The 26,142-nt window shown below is 47.0% G+C and overlaps 1 protein-coding gene and 1 long non-coding RNA gene across 6 annotated transcripts; both read right to left on the bottom strand.

Moving 5' to 3' along the window:
* Positions 1-264: 264 nt before the first annotated feature.
* Positions 265-25,678, bottom strand: LOC309520228 (uncharacterized protein). Of its 5 annotated transcripts, none has more exons than XM_082201792.1 (19): positions 25,567-25,677; positions 24,434-24,572; positions 23,453-23,598; positions 22,806-22,923; positions 21,343-21,471; positions 18,566-18,795; positions 17,840-17,939; positions 16,475-16,549; positions 14,435-14,574; positions 12,498-12,651; positions 10,414-10,483; positions 8,833-8,922; positions 8,236-8,326; positions 6,088-6,183; positions 5,677-5,705; positions 5,380-5,459; positions 4,922-5,008; positions 1,523-1,617; positions 265-503 (listed from the first exon to the last, which is right to left on the bottom strand). In XM_082201792.1, the coding sequence occupies exons 1-19, from the start codon at positions 25,630-25,632 to the stop codon at positions 327-329; spliced, it is 2,112 nt and encodes a 703-aa protein (XP_082057918.1). In that variant the 5' UTR covers positions 25,633-25,677; the 3' UTR covers positions 265-326. The 5 variants fall into 5 exon arrangements, 4 of the variants coding, with proteins under 4 accessions (XP_082057918.1, XP_082057917.1, XP_082057920.1 ...); XM_082201791.1 differs by having other exon boundaries at positions 10,405-10,483; XM_082201794.1 differs by lacking the exon at positions 21,343-21,471 and having other exon boundaries at positions 10,405-10,483.
* LOC309520354 lies at positions 4,333-4,915 on the bottom strand. Its single transcript, XR_014214229.1, has 2 exons — positions 4,546-4,915; positions 4,333-4,502 (listed from the first exon to the last, which is right to left on the bottom strand). It is a non-coding gene; the product is annotated as an uncharacterized lncRNA (long non-coding RNA).
* Positions 25,679-26,142: the final 464 nt, after the last annotated feature.

A 26,142-nucleotide genomic window follows, 5' to 3' on the forward strand; every position in this document is an offset into this window, starting at 1 on the left:
TTCACAATTATGTCAGGTGACCTGCTTGCCTTTTCTATTACACAGCAAAGGCAGAGTGGTGTCTGCAAACTCCTTGTCCCACCTTTGATGTCTCGCATGCCATCAGATCATCAGGTGTGTGCACACGGCTTGGCCTAATTAGGTTCTCCATTGGTGCCCTAGGTGACTTTGAGGACATTTCCTTCAGTAGCCAAAGAGGCTAATACTTGCTCAGTGGGAGGTGTACCTGTAGCACAATGCACTTGATAAAAGCAATGCTCAGTAGCAGATTATTAACCAGGTTTATGGATTCCAAAGGCTCTGCTTGTGTAACAAGGGCACACCAATCACAACACATCCATGTGGGTAATAAATGCTGGTAAACCCCTTCCTCTGGCTGCCATGTAACGGGCTTCTGCCCCTCGTCGGAGTGCCTGCTCTAGTTTCTTTCTCACGTCTTTCCTTCTGGCTTCTGGGATGTTGTTTATTTCATCTTCACTGATTTCATAACCAAACATCTCAATCTATGGAGGCAACAAGAAACAGAAATGTGGCAGCAGTTGCTGTTTGTTGCAAGTGCTTATGTGGCTTGTATAGAATGTGAAAAGCAGAGGTGTGGCACCACAAGCCTGGAAGCTTTATGTGGCCTTCACAGCAGCTTTTATCTTGTAACCATAATGCGTGGCGTGCTCTGGTCCAGGGGGTCACGAAGAGTCGGACACGACTAAACAACAACAACAATCCATAATGCTTTGCAGTCCTCAACTTTCTGCCTGTCCGGTGTGTGTCATTGAAAAGCATTCCCCACACCTGGCCTTAGGGAAAGAAGGCTGTGGGAAGGAGTTAGTTAGGCCTGGGTACCTGGTCAGTGGGGCAAAGTAGGGGGAGTTGGATTAGTAAAGGCAGGCTGGGAAGCCGGTTCATGTCATGTCCCTAATATATAAAAAAGTTTTATATACACAATGTATTGTTACATAAGGTACTGGAATGGCCAGCTGCCATGCCCAGCCCAGGCGAGCTGTTTAATGGAGGGAGGGAGGTGCTGTGAAATGCCTCCCACCTTTAAGAATGGGTGGAACTTGGGGCAGGGGTGAAGTGTAGAGGGAGGGAGGTTTGGTCCAGTGTGGGGAAAGGGCAAAGGGGTATGTGGGGTTAGCAAGCGGGGTGGCAGCCCCTAGTATGTCATGCTTTTTATCCCTATAAAAATGACAAATCCTGGAATAATTTTTCCATCTTGGCCCTCCTAATAATGCATTGGGAAGATGGAATAAATCTGTGGAGGTTTAAGGCTTCCAACGGCTACTAGCTTCGATGGCTGTGTTCCATCTACTGTATCCTGTCGGACGCAGAATGCCTCTGCCAGTTGCTAGGGAATAACAAATGTGGAGAGTTACTGTTAAGGCCTTGTTCTCAGGCTACTTGGCCACAGGACGCTGGACTGGATGAGCTATCGGCCTGGTCCAGCAGGGCTCTGTTCCTTTCTGTTGCTGGAGCATACCATAAAAATATAAAAGGCAGGCAATGAGGGAATGTTTCAAAATACCTTTGCATTCTTCTCATCTTCATTGTAGTCCCGAATATGCTCCCTTGTGGCGGTATCCAAGCGCTCCCTTTCCTCAGTGCTCGAACCATTAACAACTAAAGAAACACAATTACTTTCTGGGTAGCAGAAACCTAGGTTGCAACCTGTTTAAATCTACAACACCCTCACTTAACTAGTTTGTGGCTCAGGCTGCGCAATGTAACTAGTAAGGTCCAGCTTCTCATTCCAATTTCAGATGGAATACAGGGATAGTCTTGGTGGGTGAGGTGCAGCTCAAATCTAGCACACTATCTCCATCCAGATGCCACCCAGACCTTACAACTGGGGCATGACAGCAAGGGCCGCCCCCTATGATTCTCCCTAAAATCTGCCATTAGGAGATACGGGTACCTCTCAACACAGAGGTCTGATTTAGCTATCACAGCTAAGAAGCCAATGACAGCCCAGTTCTCCATGGAGGTTTTTCCTGACCCTTTCTAAAAGGGTTACCTTGGGCATTGGTGGATGAGAGAAGGATCTACACACACACACACCACGCAAAATGAAACGGAACTCGCAGCCACCAGGTGAAATGTTGGATGGCTTAGGCCATGGGTAGGCAAACTAAGGCCCGGGGGCCAGATCCGTCCCGATAGCCTTCTAAATCTAGCCTGTGGACGGTCTGGGAATCAGCGTGTTTTTACATGAGTAGAATGTGCCCTTTTATTTAAAATGCCTCTCTGGGTTATCTGTAGGCCCTGCCTGATGCTTTTACATGAGTAGAATGCGTGCTTTTATTTAAAATGCATCTCTGGGTTATTTGTGGGGCATAGGAATTTTTTCACCCACCCCCCAAATATAGTCCAGCCCCCCCACAAAGTCTGAGGGACAGTGGACTGGCCCCCCGCTGAAAAGTATGCTAACCCCTGGCTTAGGCAATACGAGAGCAGCAGGTTTGGGTGGTGACCCTGGATCATGGAGATTACAAACTGGAAACTTTCTGGCAGATAGATGCTACCTCAGTAGGATTTCAGGCAGCCCTCAGACACATTAGTGGGATGGAAAATGATAATAGTTTGGATCCACTTCTGCAAAGCATAAACCCTCAAAGAATCTCCAAGTCTTCCACCAAGGAGTATTGTACCGAAATAGTTGCATCTCTGACCAGAAGGTGTCGCTTATCTTCCATGAAGCGCCACAGGGTCCCTTAAGACAGTGTTTCCCAACCGGTGTTCCGCGGCACACTAGTGTGCCGCGGGACGTTGCCTGGTGTGCCGTGGGAGGGAGGCGGGCGAGTCGGGTGGCAAGAGGCGGGGCGGCGGCGGCGAGGATCCGCGTCGAGCCGGGGGCGGCTCCGCGGTGGTGGTGCCGAGGTTTCTCTCTCCATTCTCCCCTCACACACACACACACAGGAAATAACACAGGATCAGCTGACAGGACCCGGCCAATGGGGCGGCGGCGGGGCAGCACGCGCAAAAGGGAGGAGCGCGAGACAGCGGACGAGGAGGAGGCCGGCATGTCCGGGCAGCAGCAGCAACAACAGCTGCAGCAACTCCCGGCGACGGCTCCTCAAGCCCCGGGCAACCCTACTCCCTCACCGGCCTCGGCCGCCCTCCTCCTCCACCCGCCGCCGCCTCCCCCGCCGCCGGCGGCCACCTCGGCCCCGCCACCGCCCCCTCCTCCGCCCGCTATCGCCGCCACCACCACAACAGCCGCCGCCGCCTCAGCTGGGCCCATGCCTGCCGGGAGCGGCGGCGGCAGCAGCAGCAGCGCCCTGGCGCCCTTCCCTCACGGCGGCGACCCAGCCCTGAACGAGCAGGAGAAGGAGCTCAAGCGGCGCCTCAAGCGGCTCTACCCGGCCGTGGACGAGCAGGAGACGCCGCTGCCGCGCTCCTGGAGCCTGAAGGACAAATTCAGCTACATCGGCCTCTCGCAGAACAACCTGTGCGTCCACTACAAAGGTAGAGGGACGGAGGGAGGGCGAGGCTGAGGCCACCGCCATCCCCAGGCCCCCTCCGCCTCTTCCTCCGAAAGGCAGGCTGAGAAACTCCCAGGGAAGCTCTGAACGTCTCCCCCGAAACCGTCGGGAGGCTTCGGTTGTTGCCTTTCTCCGCCGAGGTCGGTGGACCCCGAGCCTAGGCTTCCTTCCCGCACCCCGCTTTCCAAAGACCGCACACCAGTTGGGCCAGTACATATTCCCCTCCCGTGACTGGAGCGGAATAGCCCTTTCTCTTCTTCCCCAACCCTTGTCGTTGGAGGAGTCCCTCAGTCCCTCGCTTTGCTGCCTCCTCCCCCCCACCCCCAAAGTTTGGAGGTTCCCCGGCAAGGGGGAGGGGAAAAAATTGAAACTTGCACTTTTGTGTGTCCCTCCCGGCGTGACGCTGCGCGCTGACGTCACGGGGCTGTAATGGTGGTGTGCCTCGAGATTTTTTTCATCAAACAAGTGTGCCTTTGCCCAAAAAAGGTTGGGAAACACTGCCTTAAGACATTTCTGGGTAAAGAGAATGAAGGGAGCTGGTGGGAGGAGGGTCAGGAGACTCAAAGCAGACAGAGCGAGCGCTAGTGACAGGCAGAGCCAACTAATTCTAGTTTTGTCCCTGTTTTCCTCCCTGCTCAGTTCTACATTGGACAGTACTGAGACTAAGGAGGAGGCAGGCAAGGCAACCCCCTGGACTGGTTGTAAGAAGGCAGGGAGGCGGGGCAACAGGTTGGTGGGGCAGTTCCCCTTTTGCCCCAGTGGATCAGCCTCCAGTGCCTCCGTCCCCAAAGTCTTTAAACTTGACCCTGAATAAAGTTTTAGGAAAACAAGAAAGGGTGAAAAACAATCTGCATTGTGTTGTTTGTTATTTTATAAACCGGTAAGTGTGTCCCTGCTCCTAGGCACATTTCCCCCCCAGGGAATATGTCACTTGATAATGTTCAATTTTAGTTGCATTAACTTAAAGTAAGTTTACACACAGCTGCGTGTTCTGTCTCAGTCAGCTTTGGCTACTGGCTGTTACTTTTTTATCCTTTTCAGCCTGACTTTGGCTACTGGCTGTTACTTTTTTATCCTTTTCAGCCTGACTTCTGTTTTTATTTGAGAAAGAGAGGGAGAGGGAGGGAAGGAGCTCATTTTAAAAATACATTGTACAGCGGTACCTCGGGTTACAGACGCTTCGGGTTACAGACTCCGCTAACCCAGAAATAGTACCTCAGGTTAAGAACTTTGCTTCAGGATGAGAACAGAAATCGCGGGGCAGTGGCAGCGGGAGGCCCCATTAGCTAAAGTGGTACCTCAGGTTAAGAACAGTTTCAGGTTAAGAACGGACCTCCAGAACGAATTAAGTTCTTAACCCGAGGTACCACTGTATTAGCGACATCCAGTGGCAGTGAGTTCCACAGATGCCAGCATTTGCTTTACAGACAACGTCTGCTTACTTGAGCTGGCTGCCTCCATCATGTGCTTCAGCAGTTTGAAGGCAATGGTGTCTCCATCGGCGGTTTTGTGTTTCTGATGTGAAGCAACTGTGAAAGGTTGAAAAGCAAAAGCCAAATTATGAGATAATGATTACTCTATTTAACCTTACACCCTGCTTTTTTGCCCAGTAGGTTGCCTGTATCCAGAGTTATTTTAGTCTCAGATTTGCAAATGTTTATATGCTGGTCAACAAGAACAAAAAATTGCTAGGCCTCTTTGCTTTCGCAGGCCTATGCTGTTCATTTGTGGCACATTAGCATCTAAAGCACACATCCAATTATCTGTCAGTTCAATAAGCTTCCCTGCCTGCTTGGCTGGAAGTGATTCCTGTTCATCACAGGCAATTAGGGAGAGTGTTGGAATCAAATAGCAAATCTCAATAATACCTGATTAATACCCGCAAATGCTTTTCACTAACCTGTGTCTGACAGGCAGGAATGAGGCAGGGAAGTCTGAGATGGCGTCTGGGACTGCAGGGAAGGTGCAGGGGCGAGGAGACTGCAAAGCAGGGAATCAGGTGCTCAGTAAGTCTTTTTACAAATCCCTTTGCCCATTTGTGAAGGGGAGGCACCAATTTTCAGATGCAAGGGAGGCAGGCCTGTTGCCAGTCAACAGAATTATGCAGCCCCCTCCCTTTGGGATCACTGTGGGCACATTCTGACTTTATGTTTCTAAGTTGTGGGGTGTACCTTTGCATGCCTGGACAGAACCTTACCTTCCAGCGGAATAGGTGTCAGGTGAAGGCTGCAAGAAAAATACGGAAGGACAGTAGTAAAATCTGCGTAAGCGACAGGATCTCCCTGGGGCACCCAAGTTTGTTTTAAGACCCAAGGCACGGGAGTTAAAATGCAGAAATCCAAAATGCTGAAGTCTAGGATGCCGGAACATAGACAGGCTTGCTAGCCAGAGCCTGGCTTGATCATTTGCCATGGCAGGGACAGTGAGCAAGATTGTCAAAACAGATGCATGTTTTCCAGTATAGAAACACCCAGCTCCAGGCTATTGGGCAAACCATCTCCATCACAGTGGACTGCCTTGCTTCCATCTACAGGTTCCCTGGGCATTAGTAGTTAGCAGTGGGTGAGCTCATTGAAACAAAACTTCATTTTTAAAAATAAAATATTACCATTTTCCTGTCCACAGCAAGTCTCTGCATTTCAGCCTCCAGCCTGCTTATCTGCTCCTCTGCTTTCATTTGCATTTCGTAGTGGACCTGTCTCTCCTGAAAGGTGCCAAATTGTAGTTGTTAAAACTTTGGAGGTGGGGAGAGAGAGATTTCATACCTCCTGAGTGCTTGAATGGAGGCTGAATTGGTACTGTCATACACTGACTCTACTTCACTTTCCTGCCTCCTGAGTGCCCAAATGCAGGCTAAAGTGGTTATTATTATTATTATTATTATTATTATTATTATTATTATTATTAATACCCTGCCCATCTGGCTGGGTTTCCCAGCCACTCTGGGCAGCTTCCAACAGAATATTAAAATACAATAACCTATTAAACATTAAAAGCTTCCCTAAACTGGGCTGTCTTCAGATGTCTTCTAAAAGTCTGGTAGTTGTTCTCTTTGACATCTGATGGGAGGGCGTTCCACAGGGCGGGCGCCACCACCGAGAAGGCCCTCTGCCTGGTTCCCTGTAGCTTCATTTCTCACAATGAGGGAACTGCCAGAAGGCCCTCGGCGCTGGACCTCAGTGTCTGGGCTGAACGATGGGTGTGGAGACGCTTCTTCAGGTATACTGGACTCAGGCCGTATAGGGCTTTCAAGGTCAGCACCAACACTTTGAATTGTGCTTGGAAACATACTGGGAGCCAGTGTAGGTCTTTCAAGACTGGTGTTATATGGTCTCGGCGGCCGCTCCCAGTCACCAGTCTAGCAGTCTAGTGGTACAGTCCTATTCTGCCTGTAGTCCAAGTGTCCCTAGCTCTCCTCATTCTTCAACATCCAAATGCAGGGCAAAGTAGTACAGACCTCCAGCTCCCCAGACTCTAGGCCTTCTTGTCTCTCCCTCTCAAGTGCAGCCAGTGGCATAGCTAGCCGCTCGGATGCCTGGAGTGAGGTGAGCCAGGGCAGGGCGCACTGCAAGGAGACATAGCCTGCATGAAGTCTGCTCAGCTCACCTGCCTCCCCCTCAACCACCCTCCAGCTGAAGAGGAGGCGGCAAGCAGGCGCAAGCCCAGGTCCCTGCAGGTGCCTGAGCCACTGCGACACTCCCAGGAGAGACACGGGGCTCGGGTGCGCTGCAGCACACACCCTGCGGTAAGTGGCTGCCCAGTGCACCTGTTGTAAACAAAATCTTCCCTTTTCCCCTTATGGGGTATCCAAGAGCCCGTATAGAGTCCTTAAGTGGGCTCCATATCGGTAGGAGAAAATAACAGAGGCCAACCAGAGAATATTGAGAAGCAAAGCAGCTAGTAAGCCTGATCTTTATTAAAACTGTTGCAACAGGGTTTTCCCGTCACACGCAGGAGGATGGAGGAGGACCCAGAACAAAGGTGTGCCTGCCCTAAGATAGACATTTTAAATTCCCTGCCCTGGAGCTCAAGACCACCAATCCATACATCATACACACATCACAGAAGGGGTGTAACCAAAGACCACCCCCCACACAAACATCATACCTACATCACCGAAAAGGCGGTCTACAACAGAAATTTGAATGTTGTTGCTTTTCCTGTCTGCCAGGTTATCTGATAATGCCTTATCTGATTGCCTTTCCTGGTAGTCTGCCCATTCCTTTGAGATGGTGATTTCCCAATTGCTGAGACAATGGGAAGGTTCCCTCACCCCCTCCCTCCTTGCAGAGAAAACATTTGGTCAGTTTGGGAGTCAAAATGATTTTCAGGTCGTTATTCCTGTGCTGCTCCAGACATGTGGTCCGCATATCTATGTTTGTGCTTGGTTGGTACATTTATGAACATTTATTATATATATAAGACCTTAAATTTTTTATCACACCCCCACCCAGCTATGCTAGTGAGTGCAGCTATGAAATCTCAAGTGGTACAGCTCAGCTTAATCTGCACAATGCAATTATGTTTTTTTATGCAGATTCATGTTTCATTATGTGAGGCTGTGCCCTTAATAGACCCAATTTACAGATGGGGAACTGAGAGGACAAGAGAGAGTAATGAACAGAGTGGCCCACCCGGGGTGTCCATGGTTAAGCCAGTGGGGTTGGCACACCTCCTTTCTCCAGGACACCCCCAACTGTCTACATAAATTGATTGTCTTTCTCTTAATCTTTATTCCATGGTCGGAAGAAAATACCTGGGACAGCTGATCTTCCAAATGGACCTTCTGCATTTCAAATTTTCTCTTATTCTCCTCTAAAAGCTGCAGGAATCTCATCTCTTGTTGCCTGCAAGTCCATTTAAAAAAAATGTTGCAGAGAAACTCCCAGGAAATTAAATCAGATATGGGTGCCCAGTTTCTCCCGACCCTTATTCTGAAGGGTACTCGGTGGAATGGTTAAAACAGCTGGGAGCAAAGTCTTAGCAGAGTACTACCTCGCCTCCCGGCTCAATTTTTCTGGCACATTTGGAAATCTAAGAAACACCACAAGATACCCATTTCACAGAAGTGAAAAACTGGGGTGCTCTGAGCTCCCTGCCACACCTCCCTAAGCACTTATATGCATTTTCATACAAATTAAACATGGATAGAAACATAGTCCATCCCACAAAGCAACAACAGGCAACATCTCAACCAAGGAATGCCCCCCCCCCATAATTAAAAAAGCAACCCCTCAATACAAAAATAAGAATGGGGCAAGAGTATTTTGGGTGCCGACTGATGCCATGCTGGGGACTCTTATTAGCTGAGAATGTGGGTAGCTGCAAATGCTGCTGACAGGAAAATTCTTACCTCTTCTGCTCTTCCGCTCTGAACCTTTGAAGTCTCTGTTCCTGCTGTGCCCTCTCAAGGCGTTGCTCTTCCAGCAACTGGCGCTCCTCTCTGAAAATCAGGACGTGCCCTGTTTGCTGTATGCATTCTCCCTCCCCGTCTTTCCGTGCCCTCAGGCGAGCCTCAGAAATGCCTCCCATGCTCCGAAGGAGTGGGAGAGGACCAGAATGACACGAGCGCGCATTCATACGTTTCCGAGCACAACTCAAAGTGCTGGTGCTGACCTTTAAAGCCCTAAACGGCCTCGGTCCAGTAGACCTGAAGGAGCATCTCCACCCCCATCGTTCTGCCCGGACACTGAGGTCCAGCGCCAAGGGCCTTCTGGTGGTTCCCTACCTGTGAGAAGTGAGGTTACAGGGAACCAGGCAGAGGGCCTTTTTTGTGGTGGCACCCGCCCTGTGGAACGCCCTCCCACCAGATGTCAAAGAGAACAACAACTACCAGACTTTTAGAAGACATCTGAAGGCAGCACTGTTTAGGGAAGCTTTTAATGTTTAATAGACTATTGTATTTTAATATTCTGTTGGAAGACGCCCAGAGTGGCTGGGGAAACCCAGCCAGATGGGTGGGGTATAAAAAATTATTATTATTATTATTGGCAAAAAAAGGATTAAAAAGCACTAGGTACGTTCTGGGTCCTTGCCAGGGCTGGTCAGCTCTACAGTGAGGCAAAACGACAAGATCCCAGTCCTCATGGTTCTGAACCGTGGGCTGATTTAAATAGGAACAGAGCCAGACCCTTGGTCAATTTAGCTCAGTATTGTCTACACTGACTGGCAGCAGCTCTCCAGGGGTTCTGGCAGGGGACCGTTCCAGCCCCACCTGGAGGTGCTGAGGATACTGAGCCGCACCCCCTTCCCTTGTGCCTTTCATGGGGCCATGGAGCAAGAGGACGCCCCTTAAGCACCTTAGAATCATAGAATCGTAGAGTTGGAAGAGACCACAAGGGCCATCGAGTCCAACCCCCTGCCAAGCAGGAAACACCATCAGAGCACTCCTGACATATGGTTGTCAAGCCTCTGCTTAAAGACCTCCAAAGTAGGAGACTCCACCACACTCCTTGGCAGCAAATTCCACTGTCAAACAGCTCTTACTGTCAGGAAGTTCTTCCTAATGTTTAGGTGGAATCTTCTTTCTTGTAGTTTGGATCCATTGCTCCGTGTCCGCTTCTCTGGAGCAGCAGAAAACAACCTTTCTCCCTCCTCTATGTGACATCCTTTTATATATTTGAACATGGCTATCATATCACCCCTTAACCTCCTCTTCTCCAGGCTAAACATGCCCAGCTCCCTTAGCCGTTCCTCATAAGGCATCGTTTCCAGGCCTTTGACCATTTTGGTTGCCCTCCTCTGGACACGTTCCAGTTTGTCAGTGTCCTTCTTGAATTGTGGTGCCCAGAACTGGACACAGTACTCCAGGTGAGGTCTGACCAGAGCAGAATACAGTGACACTATTACTTCCCTTGATCTAGATGCTATACTCCTATTGATGCAGCCCAGAATTGCATTGGCTTTTTTAGTTGCCTTGTTTTACCTTGTTTGCCTCCTGTCTTCTGGCCTTGTCCTTGGAGGTGGTGCAGCTTGGAAATTTCTGTAGCGCCACGGAGGAAAAGCTCAAAGTGGGAGGGAAAGAGAAATTAAGAATGTTAATCGGCTATCCTGCCCCATACCTTTGAATGACACATGGGATGACAGGCACAAAAGCTGATAAAATTCCAGCATGTTTTGAAAATGTACCTGTGCACTCTTGAAGCTCTCTTCTCCCCCGCCCCACCACTAGAGTTTCATGCCAGGTGTCCTCGAGATGATTATCAGATGAATTTTACACATCTCGCCCCCTTTACCCCATTCCGGCAGCTGCACACCTCAAGAGATTGGGCATTGCTGAGAATAATGCATGCCTCCCACAAGTGCAGGTCCTAGAAACCAAACTTGTTAGTGTTGCAGCGCCAGCCCTCTGGAATCAGTAAGGGTAAAGGGGACCCCTGATCATTAAGTCCAGTTGTGGCTGACTCTGGGGTTGCGGCACTCATCTCGCTTTACTGGCCGAGGGAGCCGGCGTACAGCTTCCGGGTCATGTGGCCAGCATGACTAAGCCGCTTCTGGCGAACCAGAGCAGCGCATGGAAACGCCGTTTACCTTCCCGCCGGAGCTGTACCTATTTATCTACTTGCACTTTGACGTGCTTTCGAACAGCTAGGTGGGCAGGAGCAGGGACCGAGCAATGGGAGCTCACCCCGTCGCAGGGATTCGTAGCCCATATTAGAGAGTTGTGATGTTTTGGCCCCTGCCAAAGGCATTTTAGTTTAAAAGCACTTTCCCTGGAGTGACCCAGTCATTTTATGAAATATTACTGGTAATTGTGTGTCTGCAGAAATGGCTTGATTGGAGCTTGGGGTGGGGGGAAGAGAGAATTTGATTTATGTATTAACAAAACCTGTATACTCCTTCATTGCAAATGATATTTCCAAGCAGTTTTGCAAACAATAGTTGCTGAGATGGTTTTATTTTTTTTTAGAGAGCATGTGTGCTTTCAATTTTTCCTTCTTACCTTGTATACTGCTTCGGTGGCTTACTGCTATGATGGAACAATTACCATTTTACTGCAGTTTTATATTTTTAACTTTGGCTCTGCTGGGAGACAGAACATAATAGGCAGTATGTAAAATACTGTGATAGGCTTGGGGGATCATTCTGGATGATGCAAAGGGGTGCCTTCTGCTCCAGTCCAAGCCTTTAGGTCTGCTCTCTTGGCTGCTTTGCATACTTTTTATTATGGCTCTTATTTGGCTGCTTTTTTAATAAAAAAAAACTTAATTGTTTTGTATTTTAAAAATCTTGCTTTGCAATTTGTTGCCTTACACCTGCTGGGGGACAAAGGTGGGGGAAATGTATTTGTTCAGGCTGGCTGCAAAAAAAGATTAGGAAGCGAAAATTAGATCATATTGCTATAAATTGTTTTGGGAACTCAGACTTTTAATCTCAAGTCAGCTAATGGCACATCTGATTTTTCTCTCCTATATCATTAACGTTTGCTGTATTACTGCTGTGTTTGTATTTTGGTATTTGTAATGTACCGTATTTTTTGCTCTATAAGACTCACTTTTTCCCTCCTAAAAAGTAAGGGGAAATGTGTGTGTGAATGCAGGCTGCACAGCTATCCCAGAAGCCAGAACAGCAAGAGGGATTGCTGCTTTCACTGCGCAGCAATCCCTCTTGCTGTTCTGGCTTCTGAGATTCAGAATATTTTTTTTCTTGTTTTCCTCCTCCAAAAACTAGGTGCGTCTTGTGGTCTGGTGCGTCTTATAGAGCGAAAAATATGGGTAATTGTCTTGGCCTTTGGCTAGCACAATATACTTATTGATTGATATTTATTTTTCTTCTATTGACTGTTATTGGTTTCTTTCTTTCTTTCTTTCTTTCTTTCTTTCTTTCTTTCTTTCTTTCTTATGTATTTTGTGTTCTCGTTTTCTATTTTTATGTTGCAAACTGCCCTGTGATTCTCAGATCAAGGGCGGTATACAAACTGAATAAATAAAAATAATAAATTGATTGATTGACAGGTAAATGCTTTGAGGCTGAGAGGAAGGAGTGAGCCTGAGCAGAAGACGCCCATCAAGGCCTTACTTTGGGTAGGGTCATGGATCGGGGCGGGTTCCTTGTTTCCTCCAAGCAACTGGCTGTACAAATCTTCAAAGAAGTGTTTCCCCATCATGTCTTGGAACTCTTGCACAAGCAGAGACGGTCCCCAGGTTTTCAGTGTTGCTTCCAATTCCACTGGCTGCAGTAAAAGGCAGGGAAGGTGGGTGGGTAAAATTCTCAATGGTGGCTGGTGGGGCACCCAAGGTCCTCAAAGGTAGAGCCAACAAACATCCTTTTAGAAACAAAAGAGCTTTTGCTCCCTGCCCCCCCCCAAAAAAGCAGCAGCCGTTAAAACAATTGTAAAAACAAAGCCACACAAAAGCCAAAATTTCAATCCATGGCAGAGTTTAGAAGAAATATTCTAAACAACAGATAATACAATCATACCTTGGAAGTCGAATGGAATCCATTCCACAAGTCCATTCAACTTCCAAAGTGTTCGAAAACCAAAGCACGGCTTCTGATTGGCTGCGGAAACCCCGTCGGACATTCAGCTTTCAAAAGAATGTTTGAAAACTGGAACAGTCACTTCTGGGTTTTGATTGTTAGGGTGCCAAAACATCTGAGAACTAGGCTGTTCGAAAACCAAGGTATGATTGTACATGGCGAAGTAAGAAAAGTCATAGGAATGTTAGAATTTTTGGAGGGTGGTGACACGAGAACAGGACCTTTTCAGCGGTGGCTCCCTGCTTGTAGAATGTTCTCCCCAAAAAGGCATTTGTGGTTCCAAACAAGAGTTGTTCCCAGCTATACCTGGAGATATCAGGGATTGAACTGGGGTCTTCTGCATGAAGGCAATTACTCTTCCCCTGAGCTACAGCTTTCCCCCACATACAGATGGACAGATCTCCACTAGAACAACATTCCATAATCTTAGGATGTATCCCCATTCGCCCCTGATTCTTGTCCATACCAATTCTATATTATTCCAGCATTTAATGCAATACTTGTTGAAGTTACACGCTTAATGTACATAAAATGTGGTGTTTAAATGCATTGTATTTAAAATGCTGTAAAGGGAAGTTTACAGTGGCCAAGAAGTTTCACTCTGGCAAAAGCGTCAGAGAAGGCTGGCATCTTTCCATTTCAATGAGCTAAACTACCTTATATTGGAATTGGAAACTTGAGAAGCCAGTGTGTGCTCGTTGGTGACGGCTAGTAGCAGCAGTTGCAGAGAAGTTCTGCAGTGATGAGCAAGCTTAGGATCTCCCCCTGGGACCAGAGAGAGGACAGTTTACTGAACAGCATGAAGGACTGAACCCCATTGCTGGGTTATTTTGTAACGTTTATCTTATTAAACCTGTTCTGCAGCAAAGCTTTGAAACTCAGTTCTTGCGGAGGAGAGAATTCACTTCTGCACAAGGTCCCCATCAGGGGTTCTGCTGGACAACTTTAACAATGCTTTGTAAAACAGCTGTGGCATTACGGTCTTCAAATAAAAACATCCTGAAGGTCCCAGGCCACAGAGAGGTTAGGCTGGCCTCAACTAGAGCCAGGGCTTTCTCGGCTGCGGCTCCAATCTGGTGGAACGGTCTGTCACAAGAGACTAGGGCCCTGCGGGACTTGACATCTTTCCGCAGGGCCTGCAAGACAGAGTTGTTCCACCAGGCCTTTGGTCAGGGCATAGCCTGACTCCCTCCTTTGGCAATCTGCACAGAATTTTTGCTTAATGGTTGCCATCAATTTGATTTTAATTAATTTTTATAATGAAATGTTTTTAGAATGTTGCATTATTTTATTGTTGTTAGCCGCCCTGAGCCTGGCTTTGGCTGGGGAGGGCGGGATATAAATAAAATTATTATTATTATATTATTATTATTATTATTATTATTATTATTATTATTATTATTATATTATATTATTATTATTATTATTATTATTATTATTATTATTATTATAATATTTAATCAGGCTGCACATACGGATTGACACGTGAGTAGCCGGCCACGGAGCAGGAGGACAAAAATGGTGGTGAACACAGGGAGACAGTTGTATGACGGCCGCTCCAGTCCCAGGATAATCTGGTCCCAGATGTACAACAGAGTATCCATGCTTAAGTAGCCTGCAAGCAAAGCAAAAGATGAAGAGCATCTCACTAGCTTCCCTGAGGCATAACGAACACTTTGGAAGGTCTGTGGCTCGTGGTGGAGCGTCTACCTTGTATGCAGTGTTGAATGGTTTCTTTAAATTTTAGGTTTCATCATTGTTTCACAAGATGTGTATGTCTTTAAGGGCCAGAGCAAATAACATGACCTAGTTTTACTAGCAGTATAGCAGGTGCTGTGAAGTTATGTTAATTAAGCTGTTGGGTATAGTATATAAAGAGCAGCATGTAGCTCTCTCAGTACAGTGGTACCTCGGGTTACATACGCTTCAGGTTACAGACTCCGCTAACCCAGAAATACTACCTCGGGTTAAGAACTTTGCTTCAGGATGAGAACAGAAATCGTGCTCCGGTGGTGCGGCGGCAGCAGGAGGCCCCATTAGCTAAAGTGGTGCTTCAGGTTAAGAACAGTTTCAGGTTAAGAATTAAGTACTTAACCTGAGGTACCACTGTACCCTGGTGGATGGGTTACACTTATTGATATAATGTAATTTAGTGTAAAAGGAGTTTTTGTTTTTGTTATTAAACCAAGCAAAAGTTTCTTTTGCGTTTCTTAAATGTGTGGTCTCCCCAGCATGCCTTCTGCAGCCCAACGAATCTGCGAAATAGCCAACATGTGGAAGGTCCCAAATTCAACCCCTGGCATCTCAAGGTAGGACTGAGAATGCCTTCCTTCTGCACCCCTGGAGAGCTGCTGCCAGTCAGTGCAGACATTACTGAGCTAGATTGCCTGGCAGTAGCTTCCTACGTCTGTCTCTCTCTCTCTCTCTCTCTCTCTCTCTCATGCAGGTGCACTATGAGGGGTTTTGCTGTGGTGAGGAACGAGAGAATCAAAATACAAAAGAAGAACTCTGCTGGACCAGCCCATCCTGTTCTCACAATGTACAAGAAGATGCCCCAGTAGGAAATCTCCAATCAGGGCCCCAAGACAAGAGCAACTCTGCTTCCTGGAGTTTCCAGAAACTGGTATTCAGAAGCATGACCGCTTTTGATTGAGGAGGAAACACACAGCCTTGTGACTAGTACAGTAGCTATTGACAGCCTTATCCTGTTCCATGAACTGCCTAGTCCTGGTAGCCATCACTATGCTTTGCAGGCCATCACCTCCTGGCAAATAGAAGAGGAAGAAATGGAGGCAGTGAGAGATTTTACTTTCTTGGGCTCCATGATCACCGCAGATGGTGACAGCAGTCACGAAATTAAAAGACGCCTGCTTCTTGGGAGAAAAGCGATGACAAACCTAGACAGCATCTCAAAAAGCAGAGACATCACCTTGCCAACAAAGGTCCGTATAGTTAAAGCTATGGTTTTCCCAGTAGTGATGTATGGAAGTGAGAGCTGGACCACAAAGAAGGCTGATCGCCGACAAATGGATGCTTTTGAATTATAGTGCTGGAGGAGACTCTTGAGAGTCCCATGGACTGCAAGAAGATCAAATCTCTCCATTCTGAAGGAAATCAGCCCTGAGTGCTCACTGGAAGGACAGATCCTGAAGCTGAGGCTCCAAGACTTTGGCCACCTCATGAGAAGAGAAGACTCCCTGGAAAAGACCCTGATGTTGGGAAAGATGGAGGGCACAAGGAGAAGGGATAGTGTTCTCGAAGCTACCAGCATGAGTTTGACCAACCTGCGGGAGGCAGTGGAAGACAGGGGTGCCTGGCATGCTCTGGTCCATGGGGTCATGAAGAGTGGGACATGACTGGACGATTAAACAACAAGTTTAAGAATGGGACGTGTGAAGTGGTACACCTTTTTGGCGGTCCTGAATCTCCCAATTCCCAGTCTCAGCTCTAGGTTCTATTTTTTTTTTTTTGGATCTTTTTTTTTTTTTTTTTGTATGCCAAGAAGTGAATCTTACCAGCAAGCAGAGTGTCAATAGCCGGCTGGATCATGCGGCTCAGCCCCTTGAGTAAGGCGTCTCTGGAGTCTTCCTCTGGAAAACAGCAAAGATGTGGGATTCTACAAGTATATGATGATGATTATTTATTTACAGCACTTACATCCCGCTTTGTAGTCCCAAGAGGCTCTCAAAGCAACTGACGGAACAATTCTCAATATCAAATCCAAGTTTGGTGGTGCCACTTTCAATTGTCATTGCACAAAACAAATGAAATACCGTGAAAATCCCTGAAACGAGAAGTAATCGACTAGAAATATTATCTTGTGGAAATAAACTAAATAATAAAAATCAAAAAGTTTAAGGGAAAAATTTAGAAAAACCTAAAATTGAACAAAGCCTTAATCAAAAAGGCTTAATCAAACCATCTGAAATCGGTTGCCTTATGAATTTTTTTTCAATTTTGGTCATTTAAGGTTTATGATTTTTCTATTTCCTTCTGAGGAAACTGAATAGTTCAGTGAAATGAGGTTTGTAGCCGGCATCCCGTTAAGGCTTTGTTCAATTTTAGGTTTTTCTAATTCCCCCCCTGAAGTTTTTGATTAAGGCTTTGTTCAGTTTTAGGTTTTTCTCATTTTTTCCCTTAAACTTTTTGATTTTTATTATTTAGTTTATTTTCATAAGATAATATTTCTAGTCGATTACTTCTCTTTTCAGGGATTTTCATGGTATTTCATTTGTTTTGTGCAATATCTCAGTTCCGTGACTGTCTTTTTTCTACTACTTTCAATTGTCATGGCTTCCCCCAAATGACGCTGGGAACTGTAGCTTGTCAAGGGTGATGAGAGTTGCTAGGAAACTCGTATTCCACACCCAGAGCTACAATTCCCAGAGTGGTTTAGCCATCAATCTCTCTTCCCAGAGATCTGTGTGAATTGTAGCCCATCTCTTCTATAGAAGTTGGATCTGAAGGCATTCACATCAGCAGGATCATCATGAAAGTAGGACTTTCCCCTCTAATCCCAAATCTTTGTTTAGGGTAAATTGGCCAAGAGACGTTAAGCTTGCTTATACAGAATTGGTGGTCCTTTTATTTTCAGCGCTCAAAGGTGAGTGATGTTACTTAGGCATCCAAGAAACCACCATCCACACTCAAGAGGGAAGAGTAAGCCAGCTCAGGGAAACCCCAAAATTTGCAGATGAAAAGCAAAAATAGAGGGGGAACGCTAAGAAGGTGAGGACTCCAGGACTTGCCAGTCAACATGCTCAGTAGCTGCTGAGGACGAAATGGAGTACCTTGCGCAGGGGCCATGCACCCAAAGTTTAGGAAGAGAAATGCCCCTATAGTGACAGGATTACTGAGGTGGCACCCCAAAGCAGACTTACCTGGCTGTGCATAAACGCTCTCCAGGAACCTTGCCAGATCTCTGTCTCTCTGCTTCAGCAGAGAGGCAACTTCTTCCACTATGCTGACCCGGGAAGCATCCTAGACAGAAATTTGCTACAAATAGTAAATCAAAAGAGTCTTATTTAAAGTCTAGTGGTGCCATTTGAATTCTGGATTAGCTGTTCTAAATGAAATTTAATTTAATAGAACAGGCTTCCTAATCTGCTGCCCTCCAGATGTTTGTGGGGAGGGGGAGACCTTGGTTGATGGCCAAGGCCACTGGAATCCTATGCACGGCTCAGCAGGAATTGTGGTGTCCTAAAACCCTATATAAGGGACGCGGGTGGCACTGTGGGTTAAACTACAGAGCCTAGGGCTTGCCGATCAGAAGGTCGGGGGTTCGAATCCCCATGACGGGGTGAGCTCCCGTTGCTCGGTCCCTGCTCCTGCCAACCTAGCAGTTCAAAAGCACCTCAAAGTGCAAGTAGATAAATAGGTACCACTCCGGCGGGAGGGTAGACGCCGTTTCTGTGTGCTGCTCCGGTTCGCCAGAAGCGGCTTAGTCATGCTGGCCACATGACCCGGAAGCTGTACGCCGGCTCCCTCGGCCAATAAAGCGAGATGAGCGCCTCAACCCCAGAGTCGGCCACGACTGGACCTAATGGTCAGGGGTCTCTTAACCTTTCTTTATAACCCTATATGAATGGGTGGAGAGGTGGAGATACCTGGACGGAGACGGAGAGTCTAACAAGTTGAGGATGGAGCTTCTTGAGAGACATAAATTCTTCAACCAGGAGGGCAGAAACAGACTCCACAGAGCTGGTGGAAGAACCCAAATCCAGAATAACTTGCAAGAGAGGCACGGGCAGGAAATAATCTTGGTCTCGCAGAGGTGTGGAGGTGCCCTGAAGCTTGTGGTAATAAGAAAGCACATTCCGCAGGCACTGTGTGGCAACTAAGGAGAGGTTTTTGGAAAAGCAGTGCATAGTTAACATATGGAACTCACTGCCACAGCATGACCATCAACCTAGATAGTTTTAAGAAGGCTAGGCAAATTCATGGAGGCAAAGGCTATTTGCCACGGTGGCTATGGTTAGCCTCCACAATCGGAGGCAGTGATACTTCTGAATAGCAGTAGCTGAAAACCACAGGGGACGAGAGAGAGAGGGCTTGTGCTTGGGACTTGCTTGAGGGTTTCTCTTTAGGGAATCTGGCTGGCCACTGTCAGAACAGGATGCTGGACTAGGTAGGCCATTGGTCAGATTCAGCTGGCTGTTCTTATTGAACCACTTCTCAGCACTGACCCTGAAATGCAACCTGGAAAGAAAGCCCAACCCTTGAATCTCTCCATCACCACATTCTTTTTTTCCCTGGTTGTGACAACAACACACACAGACACACTCATGCTCATGTGAAGTTGGACTTGGACAGTCTTCCACATCCGTGAGGACTAGACGCTTGCAACGGATCCCCATATATATCTGCGTCTAATGGATATATGAAGCCACACTGAGAGGTTGCTTCTGCTAACTGGAAATGCCAGGGAAAGCAAAGAAATAGACCACCCTTTCTGTCTCGGGGGCTTTGGACTGATGCCACATGGTCTTGTTTGTGGTCTCTACTGGCTTCCTCCTTTCATCCCAACTTAGGCATGTGGGAAGGAACACTTGCTTTTCTCAAAAACAGGCATCTCCATGGCCACTGTGAGAACAGGATACATGGGACACTGGTCTGATCCAGAAGGACTCATTTATATTCTTCTGGGCTAAATAAGTCACTGTCAGTTCCTCGTTCTTCCAATCTTAGGTTCAGTTCTCCACATTGCGACATCAGCTAGTTAGTTGTGAAGGTAATGCTCCGCTTTGCGATGGCAAGCCTCACACCAGATGTGCAACAGTAGGTCCAGGAGCGTTACACCTGCTTTCCCCGACCTTCTTGGCTAGAAAACAGGGTTTCCCCCCTAACCTTTCGTCCTCTCACAATTTGTTTATTAGACATATAGCTTGGCTGGAGCATGACCAGGGATGCAGACGTAATCAAATATTGGGAGGGGGGACTTTGAGGGAAACACCTTCTGACACGTGTAATTGCTAATGCTGAAAATGTGCTTAGATGGAAATACGTTAAGTTCAGGGTGGTTTCACGACTGTTTCCAATTGTTGACTTCTGCTAATAAAAGGAGCCTCGGCAGAGCTAGCCGGCAGCTTGCTTGGAGCACACTTGCCAGCATGGTTCTGCACAGCTCACCTGCATCCAACCTCCTGTCGTCTCTGTTATTCCTACAGTTAGTTAGTTGTTTTAAACCCTCATTAAAATTACCCAGTGTTGTAGAGTGAATTTCTCTTAAACATTTCCTAACACACACCTTTTTCTTCTTCCAAACTAAGTTCCCTTAATACAATGTGGCTTTGCATAGTATTTTTTGCCAATTTATATGCATTTATACACTTTTATATGTCTGTTATTCATACACTTTTATATGTCTGTTGTCTTTGTCCATGGAGTTTTCTTGGCAGGGATACTGGAGTGGCTTGCCAGTTCCTGCTTCAGGTGGATCACATTTGGTCAAAAGTCTCCACTATGACCTGTCCATCTTGGGTGCCCTGCATGGCATAGCTCATAGCTTCTCTGAGTTATTCAAGCCCCTTTGCCACAGCAAGGCAGTGGTGTTGGAGGAGACTCATGGAGGAGAGTCCCATGGACTGCAAGAAGATCAAACCGATCCATTCTGAAGGAAGTCAGCCCTGAGTGCTCACTGGAAGGACAGATCCTGAAGCTGAGGCTCCAAGACTTTGGCCACCTCATGAGAAGAGAAGACCCCCTGGAAAAGACCCTGATGTTGGGAAAGATGGAGGGCACAAGGAGAAGGGGACAACAGAGGACAAGATGGTGGGACAGTGTTCTCAAAGCTACCAGCATGAGTTTGACCAAACTGCGGGAGGCAGTGGAAGATAGGAGTGCCTGGCGTGCTCTGATCCAGGGGGTCACGAAGAGTCGGACACGACTAAACGACGCAACAACAACAACAACATATGCACACTTCACCCCACTATATGCATCTTTATACACATTACTCATTTGCATTGTAAAATTCAGAGAAGTTCCAGCTTCAGAGGTGCAAATCTAGTAAATTCACATTTAAATGCAAACTGAATTGAGTCTGCCTCCCCCCATTCCATCTCCAGTCTTCCTTACTACTTTTGTGTGACTTAGGAGAGGCCCGTCCTATTTCGCCACCCCGCTGCTGAAGCCCACCATACCTGGCTTGTGTGGCGGTACCCACAAAGCGATGGCAAGTTCTGGTGAGATTCTGCAAGATATTGGCGTAATCTCACAAAACCTTCCTGGAAGCCACTGCCGCTTCTCTGCCAGTGGCAGCAGGGTGGGCAGGAGTGTCCATAGGGCACTGCCTCTTGGGCTTCAGCCGCCCGAAGCGGCTGCCTCACCCTGCCTCATGGATGGACCTTGCCCTGGTGTGACTCCTGTGGTGGTTTCTTCTTACCCTTGTGGTTTTTTAAGGACTGGAACGTCGGCTCAGAATCCAGCAGGGCTCGACACCTCAGAGAGATCTCTCTGTCCTTCCGGGAAGTGGCTCTGTTTGCTGCCAATTGGGAGAGATACCCTAACCTTGCTGGGAATGAGAAAAGGAACAGAAGAAAGCCAACGGTTGGTGCATTTCATTTCATTTCCATTTTCGCTAAACTGACCACCAAATAAATAGATGCAATTGTGACGGTATGGTGCTGTATGCCCTCATATATTTGTGGCTTAGGGCCCTCATATTTATGGGACGGCCTCTCCTGGTCTGCCCCGCAGAGGACCTTAAGGTCCATGAATAATCATAGTTTAGAGGTCCCAGGCCCTAAGGAAGTCAGACTATCCTCCAGCAGGGCCAGGACCTTCTCAGTGATGGCTCCGACCTGGTGGAACGCTCTGTCCCATGAGACCAGGGCCCTGCAGGATTTAACTTCCTTCTGCAGGGCCTGTAAGACAGAGCTATTCCGCCTGGCTTTCAATTTGAACTTAGCCTTATCTTTTATTCCTCTTCTTCCCTCCCTCTCCCCTTTTTATGAAGATTACCCGCTCTGGGATCCCACAGCTAATTCTCCCCTGGTCTCCACGCTGGCCCAAATAGGACTAATTTAGCCAGCTAGCCCTGGTGATCATCTAATGTTTATTGGATGGATTTCCCCCCTAAATTGACTTTTGAATTCTGAATGTATTGTTATTCACGTTTTATACTGTATTTTATGCTGTTTTTGTTGCATCAATAAAGTGTTTAAAATTTGTTGTTAGCCACCCTGAGCCCAGTTTTCTGAACCAGGGAGGGCAGGGTATAAATAAAAAATTATTATTATTTATTATTATATATTTACGGTGGGGATGTGATAAGCTTACCGGGTTTTGGCAAAGCAATTTCGATGTTGTTTCTGATATTGCCAGTTAGTCACTGAACCCAAATCCTGCTCTGGCCCACCTGTCACTAGATGTCAATAGATAAGGGCCACACTGCTGTGCTGCTTTCTGCTTCCCACTTAGAGATCACCTCCCATTGGAAAGACCTCAAAGATCCATCTCTGATGGGATGGCAAGGGGAAAGTTTGGGACCTGGCTCTTTCTGAGCATCTAACACAAGACAGGAGGGGTGTCAGAGGCCAAAGTAAAAGCCATCATTCTGACCAGGAATGGTTCCCATTTATCAGATATGCAAACAGAAGCAATGTTATTGCCAGACCTTTGCTAACCACAAAGGCCAAGTAAGTTGTCCAAATATTGTTTACCAGGCAGACGGTGGGTTTTAATAACAAATAACAAACCACTGTTTGCACCTCCAAAAGCAGAAGAAAGCAACCCATTTCACAGAAGGGAAAACTGAGTAAAACAAACTGGTGATGGCCCAAGCCATCTGGAGGTCTTGCCTTCGGTGTTTGCCTGCCTGTTTTAGAGAACTGATACGTGTCATACCCTTCGTGTTAGAGAGGTAAAGCTTCCAGGTGAGATGACGCAGATCGGCAGGTAAGGGCTGGTTAAAAAGAGAACAAAGCCTCCCTCGCAGCTCTGGCCGTTCCTCTAGCAAGGTCATCTGAAAGGAAGGAGTTGGCTCATTGAACGTGGCTGAATTAAGGCTCCTTTTTCTACAATAGCTGAACCACCGGATATCGTAGCATAGTTGGTTAGAGCAAATGTTTTGCACGCAGAAGGCTCCAGGTTCAATCCCTGGCCAGGTAGGGCTGGGAAAGGCTCGTCTGAAACACTGGAGAGCTGCTGCCAGTCAGTGTAGGTAATACTGAGCTAGATGGACCAATGATCTGACTGATGGGTCCTTTAGGGGCACTTCCTTGCCAACCTCACTTGCCCTGTCCTCTTGCTTCCATCAGTCCAGAGGCTGACTCTGCCTGTCCTTTTCCTCTTCCTCCTTAGTCTCACTGTTGCGCCTTGCAGAAGTCAGCAGGAAGAAGGAGGATGGGGACAAAACGGGAATTAGTTTGCTCGCCTGTCATTGGCTCTGGCGCCACCTACTGTTGGGCTCCACACCTTCCACCCTACCAGCCCTAGTGGGTGTCAGCCCCACACTGCCCCAACTGAGAATACAAAGCAGCAAAGCTACGTACCACTCCATCCTTGAGGTGATTCAGCAGCAGGGCTGGCTTATTTTTCACCCGCCGGTCTCCATCCTGAATCTCCTGGGCGATCTGGCAATAAATCTGTTCCTCTAAGCAGCCGCTAACCTGCGACATCAGGGCGTTATAAGCATCACCTGAAAGAATATCAGAGAACGAGTGGATTATTTCACAACATTTTCTTAACTCCCCTTTTCAAGGAGGGGCATAGTGGAGGGACAGGGAAGAAATTTGGTTTGGTTGACATTTTGGTTCTAACACACCTGATTTGCACCTTCTGGAAATAGTATAGGAAACGAAAGCAGCCATCTTTCAAAATTCACACTTATCCAAATTTTCAGTGTTGGCCTCCAACCAAACAAATGTGCACAGAATGCATATTATTAGCAGGACACGCATAAAAAAATGCATATATTAGTGGAAATGTCATATCAAGATGCATTATACTGGGGGGGTATTGCTTGCAAAATATATATATATATTCGGCAAAAGTTCATACAAAAATGTGTTTATTAGGAGAGATGTGCGCTAAAAAGAGATTTCTAAAAAAATTGGAAATTGACAAGGAAATTTGGCAAAGAGAACAGAAACGAAGAGAAATTGAAATTGACAACTCAAGTTTCCCCAGTGTGCTTCGTGACCAAGTGAGGATTTGAACGCAGGTCTCTCTTGAGAGCTTTGCTGCTCCATAGCGTCTCCTGCTGATTGTGGCAGGGAAGGGAAACTATAGCCAGCCCTCCAGCCCAAGAGGACCAGGTGACCTGAGCAGCTAATAGGGATCTTGGAGGCCCTACACTGGTTCTCCCTTAGGACTGGCTGCTTAGTCTGAATAGCTTGCTCTTGGGAGAAGCTGAGCAGATATCAGAGAACTCTGGTTTCACTTGCATGTGTGGCATTTCTTAAGCCCCTCCCTCCCCACGGCAAATCCAGTAGAAGTGAACTGTTTATCAGGCCTGGTTCCTAAACTCTCACCTCCTTGGATGGCACTGACTGCTTTCTCCAGGATAAAACCTTTCGCTGCCTCTGAGAGGTCCTGCAAGGCATTGATGTGGCTCTCAACCATCTGTTGCTGGACAGCGTCAGACAGCGTCAGAATGAAATCTTCCCATTCCTGATAAAGGGGGAAAGAGTCAAACAGCATTTTCAGATCTCTATGACATACCTAGACAGCATCTTAAAAAGCAGAGACATCACCTTGCCAACAAGGTGGTTATAGTATAGTTAAAGCTATGGTTTTCCCAGTAGTGATGTATGGAAGTGAGAGCTGGACCATAAAGAAGGCTGATTGCCAAAGAATTGATGCTTTTGAATTATGGTGCTGGAGGAGACTCTTGAGAGTCCCATGGACTGCAAGAAGATCAAACCTCTCCATTCTGAAGGAAATCAGCCCTGAGTGCTCACTGGAAGAACAGATCCTGAAGCTGAGGCTCCAATACTTTGGCCATTTCATGAGAAGAGAAGACTCCCTGGAAAAGACCCTGATGTTGGGAAAGATGGAGGGCACAAGGAGAAGGGGATGACAGAGGACGAGATGGTGGGACAGTGTTCTGGAAGCTACCAGCATGAGTTTGACCAAACTGCAGGAGGCAGTGGAAGACAGGAGTGCCTGGCGTGCTCTGGTCCAGGGGGTCACGAAGAGGCGGACACGACTAAACAACAACATCTCTCTCTCTCTCTCTCTCTCTCTCTCTCTCTCTATCTCTATCTCTATCTCTATCTCTATCTCTATCTCTATCTCTATCTCTATCTCTCTCTAGATATAGCTTTGCCAGTTGGACTTCTGCCTGATTGGCATGAGGGTGTTTGGGAGGCAAGCAGATTCAGGAGCAGTCTGGGTTGCCAGCTTCTTCCCTTGGCCCTGCTCCAGTGTATTTAACACCCTCTTTACATGCAAGAGGGGAAATTACCTTTATACAACAGCTTCGGTGGCTAAATTTCAGACAAAACCACATCTATTATCATTATTTATTATTGGTGATGATGATGATAGTTAGCAGCCACTGAAAACAACCCTGTTGCAAAGTCAGGAAACCTGCATTTCAGTCTGTGGGATTGCTAGACCCTCTCAGATCCCAGATGCAGACAGTCCAGTCCACCTGTCCTACCTGTGACTTCTCAACGCTGAGTCGCACCTTCTGCAGCCAAATCAGAGCACCTGAGGAACCAGCCATGAATTTCAACTGCTTTTCTCACAAGGAGTCAAGCGGCGCTTAGAGATCTGTTGCTACAACAGTTCCTTTTTTCAAACCGAAAACTGTTATTGTTTGATGCTAAATTTAGCTGTTGGAGATCAGGTGACCTTCACCTGCCTCTCTTACCTGCCCAGAGATGTTTCTTCAAAGTGTTTTTAAAATCACTTTAAATTGTAAAATTTTCTGCGTGGCATGCAGAGAACACAAGACCTTTTCTGTTTGAACAAGTTGTCATAGTGAAGATTTATTTATTTTTTAGACCAGTCAGAACCTGAAATTTGCATTAAAAACATTATCAGTGGGAGGTTTCTAAATCGTTGAATCACTTTGAGCTGTTTCACAGGAGGAGATTCATACGTGGAATGAAAAACAGCAGATTTATAGTTATTTATAATTAACCCTGCCCCTTTTAAAAGATTGTTTGTGTGAACCCGCCTCTTCTCAGTGCACCATGTGTCAGTCATTCCTCCCTCCCCATCTGCCTCACTC

Source organism: Podarcis vaucheri (assembly GCF_965113315.1).
Source record: "Podarcis vaucheri genome assembly, chromosome: 15".
In the NCBI taxonomy this organism is placed as follows: domain Eukaryota; kingdom Metazoa; phylum Chordata; class Lepidosauria; order Squamata; family Lacertidae; genus Podarcis; species Podarcis vaucheri.